This window comes from Scylla paramamosain, chromosome 3 (assembly GCF_035594125.1).
Source record: "Scylla paramamosain isolate STU-SP2022 chromosome 3, ASM3559412v1, whole genome shotgun sequence".
Taxonomy (NCBI): Eukaryota; Metazoa; Arthropoda; class Malacostraca; order Decapoda; family Portunidae; genus Scylla; species Scylla paramamosain.
Genome location: NC_087153.1, coordinates 11,200,001 through 11,217,704, shown reverse-complemented (window position 1 = coordinate 11,217,704; position 17,704 = coordinate 11,200,001). Strand labels below are relative to the sequence as shown.

General features: G+C 38.4%; 1 protein-coding gene across 5 annotated transcripts in view; it reads left to right on the top strand.

Moving 5' to 3' along the window:
• Positions 1-1,297: 1,297 nt before the first annotated feature.
• The window catches only part of LOC135090203 (kinesin-like protein KIF23), a 24,589-nt gene continuing 8,182 nt past the window's right edge, over positions 1,298-17,704 (top strand). For 2 of the 5 annotated variants that reach the window (XM_063986707.1, XM_063986667.1), the window contains exons 1-14: positions 1,298-1,429; positions 4,889-5,048; positions 5,523-5,732; positions 6,934-7,145; positions 9,493-9,660; positions 9,891-9,990; positions 10,190-10,288; positions 10,500-10,638; positions 10,958-11,157; positions 12,180-12,341; positions 12,739-12,904; positions 14,413-14,621; positions 15,216-15,350; positions 16,073-16,267. In XM_063986707.1, the coding sequence (XP_063842777.1) occupies positions 1,419-1,429; positions 4,889-5,048; positions 5,523-5,732; positions 6,934-7,145; positions 9,493-9,660; positions 9,891-9,990; positions 10,190-10,288; positions 10,500-10,638; positions 10,958-11,157; positions 12,180-12,341; positions 12,739-12,904; positions 14,413-14,621; positions 15,216-15,350; positions 16,073-16,267 (2,166 nt within the window). In that variant the 5' untranslated portion in view covers positions 1,298-1,418. Of the gene's footprint in view, positions 1,520-4,888; positions 5,049-5,522; positions 5,733-6,933; positions 7,146-9,492; positions 9,661-9,890; positions 9,991-10,189; positions 10,289-10,499; positions 10,639-10,957; positions 11,158-12,179; positions 12,342-12,738; positions 12,905-14,412; positions 14,622-15,215; positions 15,351-16,072; positions 16,268-17,704 lie in introns of all 5 variants that reach the window. The other 3 variants (XM_063986678.1, XM_063986687.1, XM_063986697.1) reach the window with 3 other exon arrangements.

Below are 17,704 nucleotides of genomic sequence, written 5' to 3'. Positions count from 1 at the left end.
TACTGAAAAAAAAAAAAATACAGTAGCCTACAAATTTCACTGGTCCCTACATATCCCCCCTCCCCATAATCATAACGCTTTGACACTTATTACTGTGCACAGTCTCTACAACAATCTAAAACGTCTCTACAGCAGTCTACCGCAGGGAAACTTGAACAAATATAGAAATCCTTAAACTTCTATACTTACATCCTTCTTTTTTGTTTTGTTTTATTTTTATTTACCTACGTCTATTTTAACATCGTTTTTTAGATAGTTGATATTGTGCTACAACCTCTACAACAGTCTGATGGTCATTAAACTGCTGTATTTTCTTCCATAAGCTCGGTTCTTTATTTGTTTTGTTAACTACACTAACCAACAAAGCCACCTCACCACATTAGATATTTATTTTTCATCATTCAGTCTTTACAGCAGTCTATTGGCGGCCACCTTCAACAAATACAACATTACTGCAACATTTTTTTTCTTTTTTTCCGTAGTCACAATCTTATAGACACTTATTTTTATGGTACAATCTCTTTTGCAGCTGAATTTGAATGAAGACAGAAACCTTTTCATTGCCAGAGAGAGAGAGAGAGAGAGAGAGCGATTGATAAACCTGCCACCGTCCATCCGTCGCCAATGAAAGGACTCTTTGAATGAGCCATTTCGCAGCTTTAACTCTTTGGACATGGTTACATCTTTTTCTCGTTGTTATTTCAGAGATGAACTATCGGTTGTAGCGGACAATTTTATCCTTTAAGAGAGAGAGAGAGAGAGAGAGAGAGAGAGAGAGAGAGAGAGAGAGAGAGAGAGAGAGAATGTGTAATGCCATAAAATTATTTATTTATTTATTTATTTTCGGTCGCATTCTTCCTGAGCTCAAATCAGTGTTGTGGGTAAGTCAAAAGAAGCTTTGAAATAAAATTCTTGATTTGGCAAAAGGAACGAACCCAGTAGAGACAACATAATTATGTAGTTAATAAATAAACTAGGTAGTTAGGACGTAAATATCTGTTGCGCGTTTGATAGATGGATAGGTATCCATTTGCATGTTGGCAAAAACTAAAACGAGCTATCAAAAAGTTAATAAAGCAAAGAAGATTATAGATTATAAGCTATTAAAAAAATAAATGCATAAATAATTCAATAATAAATAAATAGAAAAAAAAACCCTGAATATACACTATCAGATATAAAATGAAAGATCAGGAGTTACAAAGAAAGAATGATATATAACATTATTAAATAAAATGCAAAAATAAAAACTATTAACAATCCATTCAACGAAAGGAGGTTATACCCGTTACAAAGAATAATAATCCCTCCGGCCGGTCCAAACTCCAAACGCGAACGGCAAGAAGGAACGTTCAAGTTGCTGCCGCCCGCCATTTAAAAACAGCCAGTGGAAGGGCTCACATTAACCTCCTCTCACCATGAAACCAGAGTGAGTACACGGCTTCCATTTACCTTCTTTATTCCCAAGGAACTCGGACACCTGTATAAGTAAGTCAAGAAGAAGTAAGTTACGAGAAAGGTGAGAAATAAGAGTATAATAGAGGGTGTGTCTTGATCAGTTGGTGTAGGAAGCCACTTATCTGTGTAAATATTGTTAAGGATTTCGGTTACTTTGTCTTAACTTATCTTCCCGTCGCCCTTATGGTTACACGTGATAGCTGAAGGTGTGGTGATTAAATACAAACCATAATTGAGTACACAAGAAGATGAGGGAAGGTGTATTTTCAAATTGGGTAACAGTCGGGCTTAACTAGTAATGATGCTCGTGATTGTAAGATTGTTGTAGTTATGGTGGTTCGCTTGTACTATGCAGGTGGTGGTTTGTGTTTATTTAGTCTTTTAGGTGTATGTGTGTGCGCGCGCGCGCTTGATTGTAAGATGTGAATTTTAGTGAAGTGAATTATTGTCATCTTTTATTGAGTGTGGGAGTACCTGGTTGCAGGTGTGTGGCGTTTGGGTAAATATCGGTATTGGTAACTAGCTCACTTCTCAGATCATACCTCATACTTGAAAAACATCAAAATACATTTTAATTTTTTAAAATTTCATATAATTTGTTTTTACTTTGCTGGGCCTAAATGAAGAAGTTATTTCAAATTTATAGAGGATGTTAGTAATGCCTGTCTTCAGGAGCTTTTGCATGCATCTTCAAAATTGTCCACATTTATAGGTTGAATGTCTGTATTGACTAAAATTAGGTGGGCACTTGATTATCCATTACCCTGTTCTCAACCCTGTGCATGTATACACTCCCCAGGTGGACAGTTTAACACTAGAAAAGGAAGGCATATATATGTTAAACTAAAAATATGCCTAACAGTTTTTACATTTTACCATAAAAATGTGTTGTATCAACTAAGATTTCAAATGCCACCATGATATTCCATCAGCTTGCATCCTTTGTGAGAAAACAAAAAATTCTATTTTTACTTAGTTTTCCAGCCTCATTCCACAGACAACACTCTAAAGAGCTCGCATTATACAATTACCAACATTATTTACATGTATACAATAGTAATAGAAAAAAAAATTTAATATTGTACTGCACAACAGAAATATAGTAGAACAAAATGTATGAGCAATATAAAAATAGAGAAATAGAGATGCTGCTACAGTACAGAGTCTTGTACACAGTGAAATTTCTGTCAATAACCATTGTTATCATCCATGTCTGCAGTACATACTACCCATACATTTTGAAGTAATTTTGAGAAACAAAATATGTGATATCAGACTCTCATTACACATAGTACTATATCATCTATCTGGAGTTACATACCAATACATAACTGCATTAAGTACAATACATAGATAAAATAAAATTAGTAATTATACACAATGTACAAGAAATCCACATAATGTACTCATATAAAGGGCATAATACTGTATGATAGATGTATTCACCATCCACTGGTTTATACTGGATCAGGGGATGGTGTGAACTTTCCATTAAACCATTTGTGACCTCACTGAACATTTCCCTTTGTGCCTTACAACACAAGGGACCAGTCACAACCTGCCATTTAAAGACAATCATCTTCCTTCACACAACTCTACCTGTACCTAACACACAGACACAACTTTCACTCAAAATTCAAAATTTTATGGCAACTCCTACACCACCAATGTTTCCAGGTCAGATTGCTCTTCTTCTGATATCAAGTCTTGATGTCCCCCTCAAGTTTTTCTTCATTAACTTCTACAACATTCATGGCCTAGATCTAATTTTCAATCTGTGGAACACCATCTCTCCTCTACTAAACCTTATATTCTTTTTCTCACTGAAATGCAGTGTCTGAGGCAAGTGACAGTAACCTCCTCTCTATTCCTACTTTCTCTATTCTCATTTTCAATCCAAAGCTGGATGTATCTTCTATGTGTGCAACAACCTAACCTGCTCTTGTATCCATGCTCTTGAGTCTTCTGGCTACAACTAGTCACTCACAAACTAAATTTTCTGTGCTGCATACTTCTCACCTAACTCCAGTGACTATAAAAAGTTCTTTTACTACTTAATTTTCAAAGTGGAGCACATTCTGATTCTCTTCCCTTTCATGAAGATCTCCATTCTTGGAGACTTAAATGTTCAACACCAGCTTTGGCTTTCCTCTCCCTTCACTGACCAACCTGGTGAACTAGCCTTTAACTTTGCTATCCTCCTCAACCTAGAGCAACTGGTGCAACACCCTGCTGATATTCCTGACTGTTGTGGAGATATGCCCAATATTCTTAACCATTTCCTAAACTCTGATCTCCTACATATGCAATCACTGTCTTCTCCGTTGGGTTCCTCCAGTCACAGCCTCATATCTGTATCTTGTCCTATTGCTCCAATCCCTCCTCAGGATTCCCCAAAGCAGAAGTGCCTCTGGTGTTTTGTCTCTGCTAATTGGGGGGAATCTGAGGAGGTGTTATTCTGATTTTCCCAGGAATGACTACTGCTTCCATGACAAGGACTTATCTCTGTGTGCTGAGTACATTATAGAGGTCTCATGGCATGGAGGCTTACATTTCTCTCGACTTAAACCCTCCAAACTTTGGTTTAACACATCCTGTTCTTATGCTATGCATGAGAGGTGGCCCACTAAAGGTACTTGAGCCTTTCTTCATCTGAATCTCATGCACTTTATGCCTGGAATCATGCCAAGTCTGTCCTCCATCTAGCCAAAAACTCCTTCATCAATAAAAAAAATTAAAATCTTTCTAGATCTAAGTCCCTTTGTGAATTTGGCACATAGCCAAAAACATCTCCAATAACTTTACTTCTTCATCTTTCCCTCCTTTATTTCAACCTGATGGCACTATTACCATCTCATCTATCTCCAAAACTAAATTCTACCCAAACCTTTGCTAAAAATTCTACCTTGGATGATTCAGGGCTTATTCCTCCCTCTCTTTCACCCTCCACCTGCTTCATGCTATCCATTAAGATTCATCACAGTCCATGCTTATGGACCTGATGGTGTCCCTCCTATTCTCCAAACCTGTGCCTTCACCCTCCATGCTTGTGCCTTTCCTGGTCAAACTCTTCCAGTTTTATCAACAGCTACCTTTCCTTCCTGCCTGCATTCAGCCTGTTTCTAAAAAGGATGACTGCTCTAATCCCTTAATTTATCACCTTATTGCTATCCTCAACTGTAAGATTCTTAAACATCTATCACTTCACAACCTCATATCTGATTACCAGTATGGATTCTATCACATCTGCTCTACTGGTGACCATGTTTTTTTTTATTGAGTCTTGGCAGTATTCTTTTTGGGATTTTGGTGAAGCATTTGATATCAAAAGCTATTGATAGAGAGTGGCACAAAGCTTTGATTTCCAAACTACCCTATTGACACTCCTCCAGTATCACTACTCACAAGTTCCGACCCTCACAACCCACAGCCGCACTCCAATGCAGCGCAGGCCCCGCCTCCCACCCAAACCACGTACAGTGGAAAGAAAAGTGGAGCAGGATCCAGTGGAGGTGTTCTGCCGCATCCGTCCTGCAGAAATACCAGGGCAGGAGGAGTGTATTGCAGAGGTGGATAGTCGCACAGTGAAGGTAATTATTGTGGTGACAATTTATGCCTTTCTTGTCATTTTATTTTTGTTGATCTTGTCTTGTACCAAACAAGGAAGGTGGCACATCAGAGAGAAGAATGTGTGTATACTGTGAGATATTTATAAACCTGGGAAAAATGTATTCCTCTACTTTTTGACTGGGTTGAGATTTTGTAGTTCTTTATGATGTATTTCATTTCTCAAAACTCTACATCCATGCTCATGTCCTACATAGTCATAGGTACTACCTCACTGGATTTGGAGGTTTTTATTCTCCTTATGTCTTCATTCTAATTTTTGCCGTTGTCATTATTATTTAGGCATGTAAATGATCGAAGAAAGATTGATGATGAAGATCAGATATGAGAGGTGTTAAGTTAGAGGAAGAATTCTCCAGATGAAATTAAATAGATTTACTGAAGAGAAAAAAGAAAGTACAGTGTGTGTGTATTAATGAGCATTTTTACCTTCACAGCTTACACCACCAAACTCCTCCTTTGCATATCGCAATGGCAGTGCCAAGGAACAGTTGTACAAATTTGAGAGAGTTTTCGGTCCTAGTTCTTCCCAGAAGGAACTTTTCTCACGGGTTGCCATGCCCCTCGTGTCAGACCTTGTCAATGGAAGAAATGGCCTCCTCTTTGCTTATGGTGTTACTGGCTCGGGAAAGACTTACACCATGCAGGTTGGTGTTTTATTTTTTATTTCTTGTTCTAAGTGTGTGTGTGTGTGTGTGTGTGTGTGTGTGTATACTTGCAAAATTGTAGAATATGAATTGGAACTAAAGTTGTATTATTATTTCTATATCTGTTATTCATTGCTTTACTTCCTCTATTCCCCTCTTCCAGCCATTCCTTGCTTCTTTTTGGACAATTGAATTTTGATACACTTCACTTTTCACTTCTAAGGATGTGTACACTGAGAACACTGGTTTTCTTGTGTGAGAAACCAGTGCTAATTGGTACCGATTCATGCTGGTCGGTGCTCACAAAGGATATGAGAAACCTCCTCTGACCAGCGTGGGGAGAGAGACAATAGCAGGTTTATCAGTCAGTTATGATTCATCTGCAGTTTAGTGAACATGTCAGGCTCATTGTCTGATGTGCTAATATTGCTTGAAAGTACTTTTTTAAAATTGGAAAGGAAAAAAAGGAATACATGATATAAATCACAAGAGAAAACAGTGTGGCAAATCAGCTCATATATATATATATATATATATATATATATATATATATATATATATATATATATATATATATATATATATATATATATATATATATATATATATATATATATATATATATATATATATATATATATATTCGACTATCAACCTGCATAAAAAGAGGAATATGTACACATGCACACACATCATAAACACTTTCCTTCACAGTCTAGTTCTTTGCTTATCTCAGCCCACAGCCTATCAGTGACATTCCAGTTTGTGTGCAACTTATTTTCTTATCCTGCACTGGTGTTTTTCAAATACTTTACTGATAATTAGCTCAATGTCCATCTTGGTCGATGTTGACTTGCACGAGTTGAGCTGGCAAGAATAACCAAGAGAAATCAAGAAAGCTAGTAGAAGCAGGTTGCTGGTGCCGATAAGCTATAGCCAGCTTCCTCTGTGCACGGTTACATTTGTTTATATGGGGTAATTCTTAACACAAGTTGGCACTGGTTGCTCACATGAGAAAACCAGCATTCTCTGTGCATGCACCCTTAATTCTTAACACAAGTCAGGGCTGATTGGCGTTGGTTGCTTATGCGAGAAAACCAGCATTTTCATTGCGCATGCCTTTCAGTTCTGAGTTTTTACGAGATATCAGATGTGATCAAATATGATGCGTGAGTCTGAACATATCACTTCCTTTTTCCAGGGCACACCACAGGATGGGGGCATCATCCGCCGCACACTGGATGTACTGTTCAACTCAATTCAGGACTACCAGGCAAGCCGCTTTACCTTCCGCCCCGATGGAATGAATGGCTTTGACGCTCAAAGTGAGGTGGAGGCACAGAATGACCGACGGAAGGCAGCAGCCACACCACGGCTGCGACCCATGGCAGGTGGAAGAACCACTAGGGGGAGGTAGGGCAGTTTTGTGTTGAGGTATTTTGGAGGTAACATAAGTTTGTGTTTAGCATTATCAAAAGTTTATTTTCATAATTATAGCATATACAGGAAAGTTGTGTTATCCTGTGTCTTTATCTACATAAATACTTTATTATCCAATCTATTTTAAAATCTATGGTTCTTCTTGAACTGTATCACTTTAACTTCTTAACTATGGCAAATGCCTTTAGATGCAAGTGAGGTATTGAACTTTTTTTTACATTATTTTTGCTCATATTCTTTGTATTTGTATCCTTGTTTTTGCGTCCCTCACAAAAAGATTCTTCATCTGCCCTTTTTTTTGTAAGAAGAGGCACCAGCCAAGGGCAACAAAATTTATAAGAAAAAAAAAGCCCAAATAGTCAAAAGTAGTTATCAATAATTAAAGGATAAGTGCCTTGAAACCTCCCTCTTGAAAGAGTTCAAGTCACAGGAAGGAGAAAATACAGAAGCAGGCAGAGTTCCAGAGTTTATCACAGAAAGGGATGAATGATTGAGAATACTGGTTAACTCTTGCATTAGAGAGGTGGACAGAATAGGGATGAGAGAAAGAAGTAAGTCTTGTGCAGTGAGGCTGTGGGGGAGGGGAGGTATGCACTTAGCAAGATCAGAAGAGCAGTTAGTATGAAAATAGTAGTGGAAGATAGCAAAAGATGCAACATTGGGGATAACAGAGACACTGAAGACAAAGGAGAGGAGTTGATAAGACGAAAAGCTTTTGATTTCATCTTGTCTAAAATAGCAGATGAGTGGAACCCCTGAATACATGTGAAACATACTCTATACATGGATAAGTCCCATGTACAGAGTTACCAGGTGGGGTGGTGAAAAAAACTGATGGAGATGACTCAGAATGCCTAAGTTCATAGAAGCTGTTTTAGCTAGAGATGAGGTGTGAAGTTTCCAGTTTAGATTATAAGTAAAGGAGAGATCAAGAATGTTCAGTGTAGAAGAGGGGGACAGTTGAGTGTCACTGAAGAAGAGGGAATAGGTATCTGGAAGGATGTGTTGAGTTGATAGATGGAGGAATTGAGTTTTTGAGGCATTAAACAATATTAAGTTTGTTCTGCCCCTATCAGAAATTTTAGAGTGATCTGAAGTCAGGTGTTCTGTGGCTTCCCTGTGTGAACTGTTTACTTTCTGAAGGGATGGACATCTATGAAAAGATGTGGAAAAGTGTAGGGTGTTATCATCATCGTAGGAGTGGATAGGACAAGAAGTTTGGTTTAGAAGATATTAATGAATAGGAAGAGAGTGGATGATGGGACAACCATGTTGTCCCATCACCCTGTTGTCACTGTTAATAGACTTAGAAGAACACTGATCGTCTATCCCAGCAGCAATAGAACAGTCAGGAAGACAACTTGAGATGAAGTTACAGAGAGAATGGTTGAAGCTATAGGAAATTAGTTTGGAAATCAAAGCTTTGTGTTAGACTCTATCAAAAGGTTTTGATATGTGTAAGGCAAAAGCAAAAGTTTTGCCAAAATCCCTAAAAGAGGATGACCAAGACTCAGTAAGGAAAGCCAGAAGATCACCAGTAGAGCACCCTTGACAGAACCCATACTGGCGATCAGATATAAAGTTGTGAAGTGATAGATGCTTAAGAATCTTCCTGTTGAGGATAGATTAAAAAACTAGTAAGGCAGGAGATTAAAACAAAAGGGTGGTAGTTTGAGGAATCAAAATGGTAACTTTTTTTTAGGAACAGGCTGAATGTAAGCAAACTTCCAGCAAGAAGGAAAGGTAGATGTTCATAGATAGAGTTGGAAGAGCTTGACTAGACAAGATGCAAGCTCGGAGGCACAGTTTCAGAGAACAGTAGAAGGGACCTCATCAAGTCCATAAATCTTCAGAGGGTTTGGGCCAGCGAGGGCATGGAAAATATCACTACAAAGAATCTTAATGGGTAGCATGAAGTAGTCAGAGGGCGGAGAGGGAGGAACAAGGCCTGAATCACCCAAGATAGAGTTTTTAGTAAAGGTATGAGGAAAGAGTTCAGCTTTAGAAATAGATGAGATGGCAGTGGTCCAATCAGGTTGAAATGGTATTTTTGGCTAGGTGCCAGAAATGACAAGGGGAGTTTGATCTTGAAAAGATTTTGACACATGTTGAACTTGATTAAGTATCTTGTGTTTTATATATCCTTCCTTAATTTCCTTCCATTCCTCTCCCTCCCTCCCTTCCTCCCTGCCTTCCTTCCTTCCTTCCTTCCTTCCTTCCTTCCTTCCTTCCTTCCTTCCTTCCTTCCTTCCTTCCTTCCTTCCTTCCTTGTTTCTATCTTGGCCTCATAGATGATACTTTTCTCCCATGTTTTCTACAGGAAGGATCCCCCAGGCTCCCAAGACAGCTCTCAGCGTATTCCTGACACTTCTCGCATTAATAGTGTGGATGAAGATAATGTGTATTCCGTATTCATCTCCTACATTGAAATATACAACAACTACCTGTATGACTTATTAGAAGAGCTACCCGAAACTGGGCCCTCTAGGTGAGTGACGTCAAGTAACCAATGTTTCTTCCACAGACACAAGTCTTCATGTTCCTATGTTGTCTGAAAATTAATGTAGCTGTTATTTATAATAGTATTTGCAGTAAAAGCGAAAGGAGAAAATACTGTATAGCTAATCTTAATGAAATAACAGGAATGGGAAGTAATAATGCTTATACATGCATGTTTGTTTGTATCAATAAATCCAGCACATGTACATTCACACACAGGGGCCTACAGACAAAGATCATCCGTGAAGATGCCCAACATAACATGTATGTCCATGCATGCACTGAAGTGGAGGTGAAGAGTCCTGAGGATGGCCTGGAGGTGGGTGGCTATTTTTAACATCAGAAAATAAAGGAAGCTGCAAGAAGCCATCAGCCTTATAGATGGTAGTCCCTTCATGAATCATGCCTACCTTGTTCCCTCTATCAACCTCATCTATAAATTTGTCTGATCTTCCTAGTGATTATTCCTATTATTGTTATTCAGTACTCATCACTCATCATCCATGCTGTTGTTTCAGGTGCTGTACCGTGGCCTCAAGCGGAGGAAGATTGCCTCAACACGTCTCAACTGCGAGTCATCACGCTCACACTCCATCTTCACTATCAGGCTGTTACAGGTAAGGGTGTCTGTTTCTTAGTGTTGACATGTTTGAGTTCATCACATTTTTCAGGCAGTAAAGGGGGAAGAGGAGGAGGCTTAAGAGGGAATTTAGGCAAGACCAAGATGTACAAAATGGATAATGTGGCCTGGTGTTGTGGAATGGTGCTTGGTTGTATAATTTATTCACAGTCTTTAGGATCTTGTTCTAACATTTTCTTCATCCCCAGGCACCCCTTGATGCACAGGGAGAGGATGTGGTGACAGACAAGAGTGCCATTGTAGTATCACAACTATCCCTGGTGGATTTGGCTGGTTCAGAGCGGAATTTGCGTACCAAGGCAGCTGGTGATAGAATCAAGGAGGCAGGTAAGTGTGTGTGGGAGTGGGTAGTGTTTTCTGTGTATTTGTCATTGGAGATGATGATATGTCCCAATTTATGTCCTGCATTCATTTATTTATTTTTTTTATCTTTTTCCCTTAGTTTTTAATGTTTTGTCTTCATCTTTATGTTTTCCTTCGTTTTTCCCTGTTCCTCTTCTACTCTCCTACATTGTTCATCCCACACACCCTTACTACCTTTGGTCTTTTTTTCTACCAATCCATTGTTTCTCCTTTAGTTCTCTTCCACTGTCATTCCTTCCCAAGTTGCCTATACAATATCCTACCCCCATCACAATTTTTCAAGGTAATATCAACAACTCACTGATGAACCTGCGCATCTGTATTGAGATCTTGCGTGAGAATCAGGAGACAGGTGGCAACAAGAAGGTACCTTACCGAGACTCAAAGCTTACCCACTACTTCAAAAACTTCTTTGATGGAGATGGCAAAGTGCGCATGGTCGTGTGTGTCAATCCCAGATCTGATGACTATGATGAGACACTGGTGAGTAGTGACTCCACTTAGTATTAATAACCAAGGTGAAGCCAAAGGCTGTTTATCTAAACTTATCTATCTTGAATGACTGGGAGCCGCCGTGGTACAGTGGTACCGCGCGCGCTTCGGGGGCCAAGTGGTCATCAGGCGCACGGGTTCGAATCCTGGCTACGGTCCGAGGGTAGGAAGGGCATCCACTCGGGGTAACGGTTCCCAAATGCCAAATCCAAAAGTCCTTCATCAGGAGGCACCGTCTCAGCCCTGACAGACTAGGGAAAAGCTAGACGAAAAAAAAAAAAATCTATCTTGACTGACTATGTGCAGTATCCATTTGTTGTGTTGTCTTGTTTATACTGATGACTATGTGCAATATCCATTTGTTGTAGTGTTGTCTTGTTTATACTGACCTCCAAGGTTCATAGTCGTCACTTTTTATAATTTATGAATTAATTGCCTACCTTTCTACAACTCTGCTTCACAGAACTTACCAGTTGTTGATTTTTTCAAAGTAATATAACCATTACATTGACTTCACTTGGAAGGTGTAATAATAAAGAAGTAAATATACAGAAGATGGTAGTAGAGTTGGGAGTGCTTAAACAAGTTACAAAGGAGTGTTTGGATAGGGAGAGTTTAAGGTTCTTCTGCAGTGGTTGCTTCCTTGGGGATGCTTTCAAAGAGTAAGGTACTCAAGACCTTTGTCATTTATTGTTTTCAAATTAATATATGAATTTGAGTGAAGAACCCTTGGAAACTGTGTTGACCTTACAAATTAATATTTATCATCATTGTGTTTATTTTTTGAGGGCAGCATTTACTAGGATATTTATTTTAATGTTCTTGGACAGTCTCCTTCCATATAAAGGAAGGCAGTGTTGATGCATCAATAAAAGCACACATCACCAAAAACACATTCCCATCATCATGGACATAGGAGCATTGTTATGAGTCTCATTACTGTTCCAGCATTAGCAAGACTTTACAATGATAAAATTAATATCAGTATTACAGCCACAGCTTCATCCCAACAGACAGTGATGAAGTTTGCTGAGCTTGCATCAGAGGTACAAATCCAAAGGTCACAGCCAGCACGGCGTGACCTTGGGTTGCCACCGGGCCGACGCCGTGCCAACCAGCTGTTTAAGGAGGTGCGCAAGAAGCTGGAGGATGAGGTGGAGGGTGCCGGTGTGGAGGTGAGTAGCAGTGATGCTGAGTTTATTTGGTTACTTTCCTTAATTTATATTCATGCTTTCTTGTTTTCTAATTTTATATATATATATATATATATATATATATATATATATATATATATATATATATATATATATATATATATATATATATATATATATATATATATATATATATATATATACACACACACACAAACATTTATCTGTCGACTTAGTTATTTTTTCTTTTCTGTATCAGAGTGTGTGTGTATATTTTCATACCATCTTCATATTCTTTCACTTTTCATTCATTTTCTTCTGAATTTCTTTCTTTTTGGTATCTTTGAGTGTATGAGTATATTTTCCTGCCATCTTTATATTTTTCACTTTTCTCACATTTTCCTTCTTACCTTCTCAGGCTCTGGAAGTTGACCTTGCTCCAATCTACTCGCTGGCTCCTGATTGGCCTGTGCTTACCTCCTCTACCCCTGGAGGATTGGAGGAGGTGATCAGTCGCCTCAAGGCTCACCTCAGGAAGAGATTGCAGAGCAGGGAACGCCTGGAAAAGAATTTCTGGGGGACTGGTGAGTATGAAGTTAGAGAGAGAGAGAGAGAGAGAGGGAGAGAGAGAGAACAGTGGTGGTTAGGAAGAGGAAGAAATGAGAATGGTGTGAGTGAGAAGGACTGGTTTGGGTTGTGAGTGATTGGAGAATGGGTGAAGGATTGGCAGGTAAGCAGGAGAGTATTGTAAAAGGGTGATTGTGGAGCATGAGGAAGAGAGGGGAGATCGTTCAGTTTATTTATACATTTTGTGTTCTCTATTTTACTTTCATTCATACTTATATATATATATATATATATATATATATATATATATATATATATATATATATATATATATATATATATATATATATATATATATATATATATATATATATATATATATATAATTTTTTTTATTTATTTATTCATTCATATTTTGTTATTCCCGACACTTTTGCATTATACATACCATATATAATTGTGATGCTACTCATAATGCAGAAAAAAAAAAAGAGGTTTCAAGGAAAGTGTGACTTAGAGATGAAGATGAAATTTGTGCTTGGACATAAGGACATAACAGCTTACTGTGGATGCAGGTGTTCTAAAGACAAGGTGTTAATTTAGCATGCACAGTGGTGACCCCAGAATCCAAACACCCTATTGTTCAAACAAACTGGAATCTAAACCATTTTTTCAAGAAAATTTTGCTTTAAAATCTGAATTCTTTTCAGATTCTGGTGTCAAAGATGTGTTGTCCACAAGGAAGCACCCCAGTTTGGTCAAGAAAAAATTGGAAAAAGTAGTAAACAAAAAAATATATATAATGCAAGAATAATCAGTAGAATAAAAACAATTCTAAAATAATAAATAAACATCACACAATATTAATAAGACAACTACAGGGCAATGAAAACCTGGACGTATCTTTTATATTTTTAGAGTGGTCACTGGGTGAACCAAGATGGCAGCAGCTGAGAGTTATAATGATAGCCTTGGTATTAATAAGGTCTATTGGTAAACTTTTTAATATACTCCAGTTTTACTTTTGTGACTTAATAATATTCCCATAAAGTCAGGATGTATGAGGAGAGTGAAAATTCCAGCAATATTGATGCATAACAAAATATTACTCGTCTATACAGGAATGAAATTTTATGATTGGGCATATTTCTCTTTTATGGTACTTTTGTTTATTTATTAATTGAATTAAATATAATGTATACATTATCTTGAAAGACCACATTCTTGAATTCAGATTACATTTTTGGGTAATGAGTTTTATTGGGGTCTATAATTCACTTACCATTATTTCCTATAGTGAAAATAGTTTCAGAATAAGAACAGCCTCCTGGAACAAATTAAATTCAGATTCTGAGGCACCAATGTACGTATTGGGGTTGTGATGTACAGGTTAGCATATCCAGCTCACATCCAAGGGACTTCCCATCCATCTGGCTGTCTTCTTTCTTTTCTTCCTTATGTTGTCTCCTGACCTTTTCTTGTTTCTTTCCCTCCATCGGTTTCATAGAACTTTTCTTTTCTACAGTGGCAGCAATGAGGTCAGGCATTGCAGAAATGGAAAAAGAAAACCTAGTCATGAAAAAGGAGTTGACCAGCATGCGGGCACTCTACTCAGATGCGATGGGACGAGTACGCAGCCTCGAGAATCTCCTTCACAATGCAGAATCTGCCAATGAGTCACTCCAGAGGAAGCTAGAGGACCAAGCTTTCTTGAGGGATGAGTGTGAAGCAGTGGTGAGTTCATGTGAGTTTGGGTTGTGGTGGCCTTACCTGGTTGTTGTTGTAATAACCTGCTTGTAGCTAAATCATGTATTGTCCTTTTTCAATTTTTACTTTTTATCTAATGTACTTTTAAACATTAAATGCTCTTTGTAATGTAACTGCCCAGTTTAGTGTTCATCTGTTGTAATTCTCTCAAGAAGAATCTCCAAACTCCATGCCTGCATGTGTGTACTCGCATGTTTGTGTTGAAAAATTGTCTAGATTGTTATACTGTGCTTTATTTTTTACATTTACTGCATTTGTTGACTGCTGCTGTCTTGTCTTTTCCTGAAGTGGGCATTATTGCTCACTGCCAGATCAAAATATCTCCCCCCACCCCTCCTCAAGATTTTCATGCAAAGTTGTCACTGGGCTGATTACCCACATTTTTTTTTATTTTTTTTTCTTCTTGGCATTGATGGGGATTTTTTTAGGTGCAGTGTCAATATGCCTGGTAACTGATACTGAACAGGCGCAGTGGATGTAAAGTAATTGGTTATGACTGACTGATGCATAACTGTAGCTTAATGGCTGGCATATTTTTTCACTTCCTTTAATCACCCACAGAAAGAGGAGAGGGACATGGCCAAGGTACAAAGCCAGATTGAAAAACAGAGAATGAAAGCAAAACTGAGGACAAAGTTGGAACAGGAAAAAATGAAACTGAAATCCACCCTTAACACTGAACTCCATCATCAAAAGGTATGTGAGAGAGGCTGCACAGATAAATTTATAAGATTAGGTTTTTTTTTTTTTTTTTCATGCCAATTACACCTTCTCCAGTGAATGATGGTGGTCAGCATCAGTGACATTGTGTTCCCATTATTCTAGCAGAAATTCATCAAAGCAATTAGCTGGATTGTCATTTAACATTTAGATATATATGATCATTTAAGAGTCTGGGGATAGTGTTAAGTATGTGCAGTGAGATGGATGGAGAAATAAGAGGGATGAGGGATTAACTTGCAGAGATTATTAAGAGTTAGTTGAGAGATGGACAAAGTAAAGGAGTACATGAGTGAAAGGGGGTGCTAGCAGAAGTGGAATACTTAATTAAACCAGCTTGAAGGGAGTGTTTGGGATAAGGAGAGGCAGGGGGTCTTCTGTTGTGGCCATTGCCTTAGGAGATGTTCTTGAAGAGTAGGAAAGGCATCAAAGGGTCATAAGAACATCAGCCAGTAGCTCAGACAAGATGAGTTTGATAGACGTCCACTCCTGCTGGGTTTTGAGATGTTTCTCAATTTGTCTTGTACCTAATCTCTGCTAAGTGAGTGGATTGTAGCATGAAAGGAAGCAGTCCATATTGTCTACAATTTATTGGAGATTTCAGTACCAGACTTCTCATTTATGATGTGTAATAAATGCTAAATATAGAAAATGATAGGTAATGAAGATAATAATGGTAACAATTTTCTCTCTTTCAGTCCAAGATCTACCAGAGTCAAGTGAAGGCCCTTAAGCAAGCCCTCTTTAGTGACAAGCAGACTGTTCCCACCGCCCCTCTTCAGCCTTCCACCACTTCCTCCTCTGACACTGACCTTACTGCCATTCCTGACAAGACCCCCATCAAGGCCTCCACTTCTGACCCAAAACTCAATATGACCCCAGCATCTCACAGGGTAATTATTAAAGACTGATGTGTCACTTCTAAATTCCTTTCTGATGTTTTCATTTTCATTAATAATCTCACCACCATTTGCATATTTTTTTCAGAGGAGAGTTTGACATTTGAATTAAAGGATGTATAGTTGGTATTTAATTTGGTGGAAAATTGATTTATTGGAAAGTAGCTTGCAAAACTGAGACCTTAAACAAGTTTACCTACATTCAGCCTGTTCCTAAAAAAGTGACCGTTCTGATCCTCAAACTACAGTTCTATTACTTTAATTTCCTGCCTATCTAAAGTTTTTAATTTATCCTCAACTCACTTCACTTCACAACCTTTTTATCTGATCACCAGTAGGTATATGTTCTGCAGAGGCCATTCTGCTGGTGATCTGGCTTTCTTTACTGAGTCTTGGTTATCCTCTTTTAGAGATTTTGGTGAAACTTTAGCTGTTGCCTTAGACATATCAAAAGCTTTTTATAGAGTCTGGCACAAAGCTTTGATTTCCAGACTACCCTCGTACAACTTCTATCCTTCTCTCTGTAACTTCATATCAAGTTTCCTTTCTGACTACTCTATTGCTGCTGTGGTAGATGGTCACTGTTCTAGATCTATTAACAGTGGTTATAGACCTGTCAGCTTAACTTCAGTTGTAGTTAAAATGTTAGAGTCAATAATAGCGAGGAACATTAGGGAACATTTAGACAAACATAACTTGATAAATCAGTCACAGCATGGCTTCACGAAGGGGAAGTCTTGCCTGACAGACTTGTTAAGTTTTTACAGTAAGGTGTACGAGGCAGTAGATAATGGTGATAGTTATGATATCTTATATCTGGACTTTAGTAAAGCATTTGACAAGGTACCCCATCAAAGGCTCCTGAGAAAGGTTAGGGCACACGGGATAGATGGGAAGGTGTTAGGCTGGATAGGGTCATGGCTTGGTAACAGGCGACAGAGAGTGGTAATAAACGGCTCAAAATCCGAGTGGGGTGCCACAGGGATCAGTATTAGGGCCATTGTTATTTCTAATATATATCAATGACTTGGATAGTGGAATTAGTAGTGATGTAGTAAATTTGCGGATGACACAAAGATAGGAAGAATAATTAGGTCAGAATCGGATGCCATCGCCTTGCAGGCAGACTTAGATAGAATGAATGAATGGACGGATAGATGGCAAATACAATTTAATATCAATAAATGCAAAGTGCTTAGCGTAGGTAGAGGAAACCCGCACAATAGGTACGCATTAACCCTTTCCTTCCGGCAATCGTATATATACGATTGCAAAAATGCGTCCATAGCGACGGCGATCATACCGGTAATCAAGAATTTTCGCGCCTCAATTTTGAGGTCCAAGCGCGGTTTCTCGAGTCAGATGGTGTGAGTGGAAGTGTCTGGCATGTTTCCACATGTAGTGTTGTCACTAGCTCTGGAAATTTAGCGG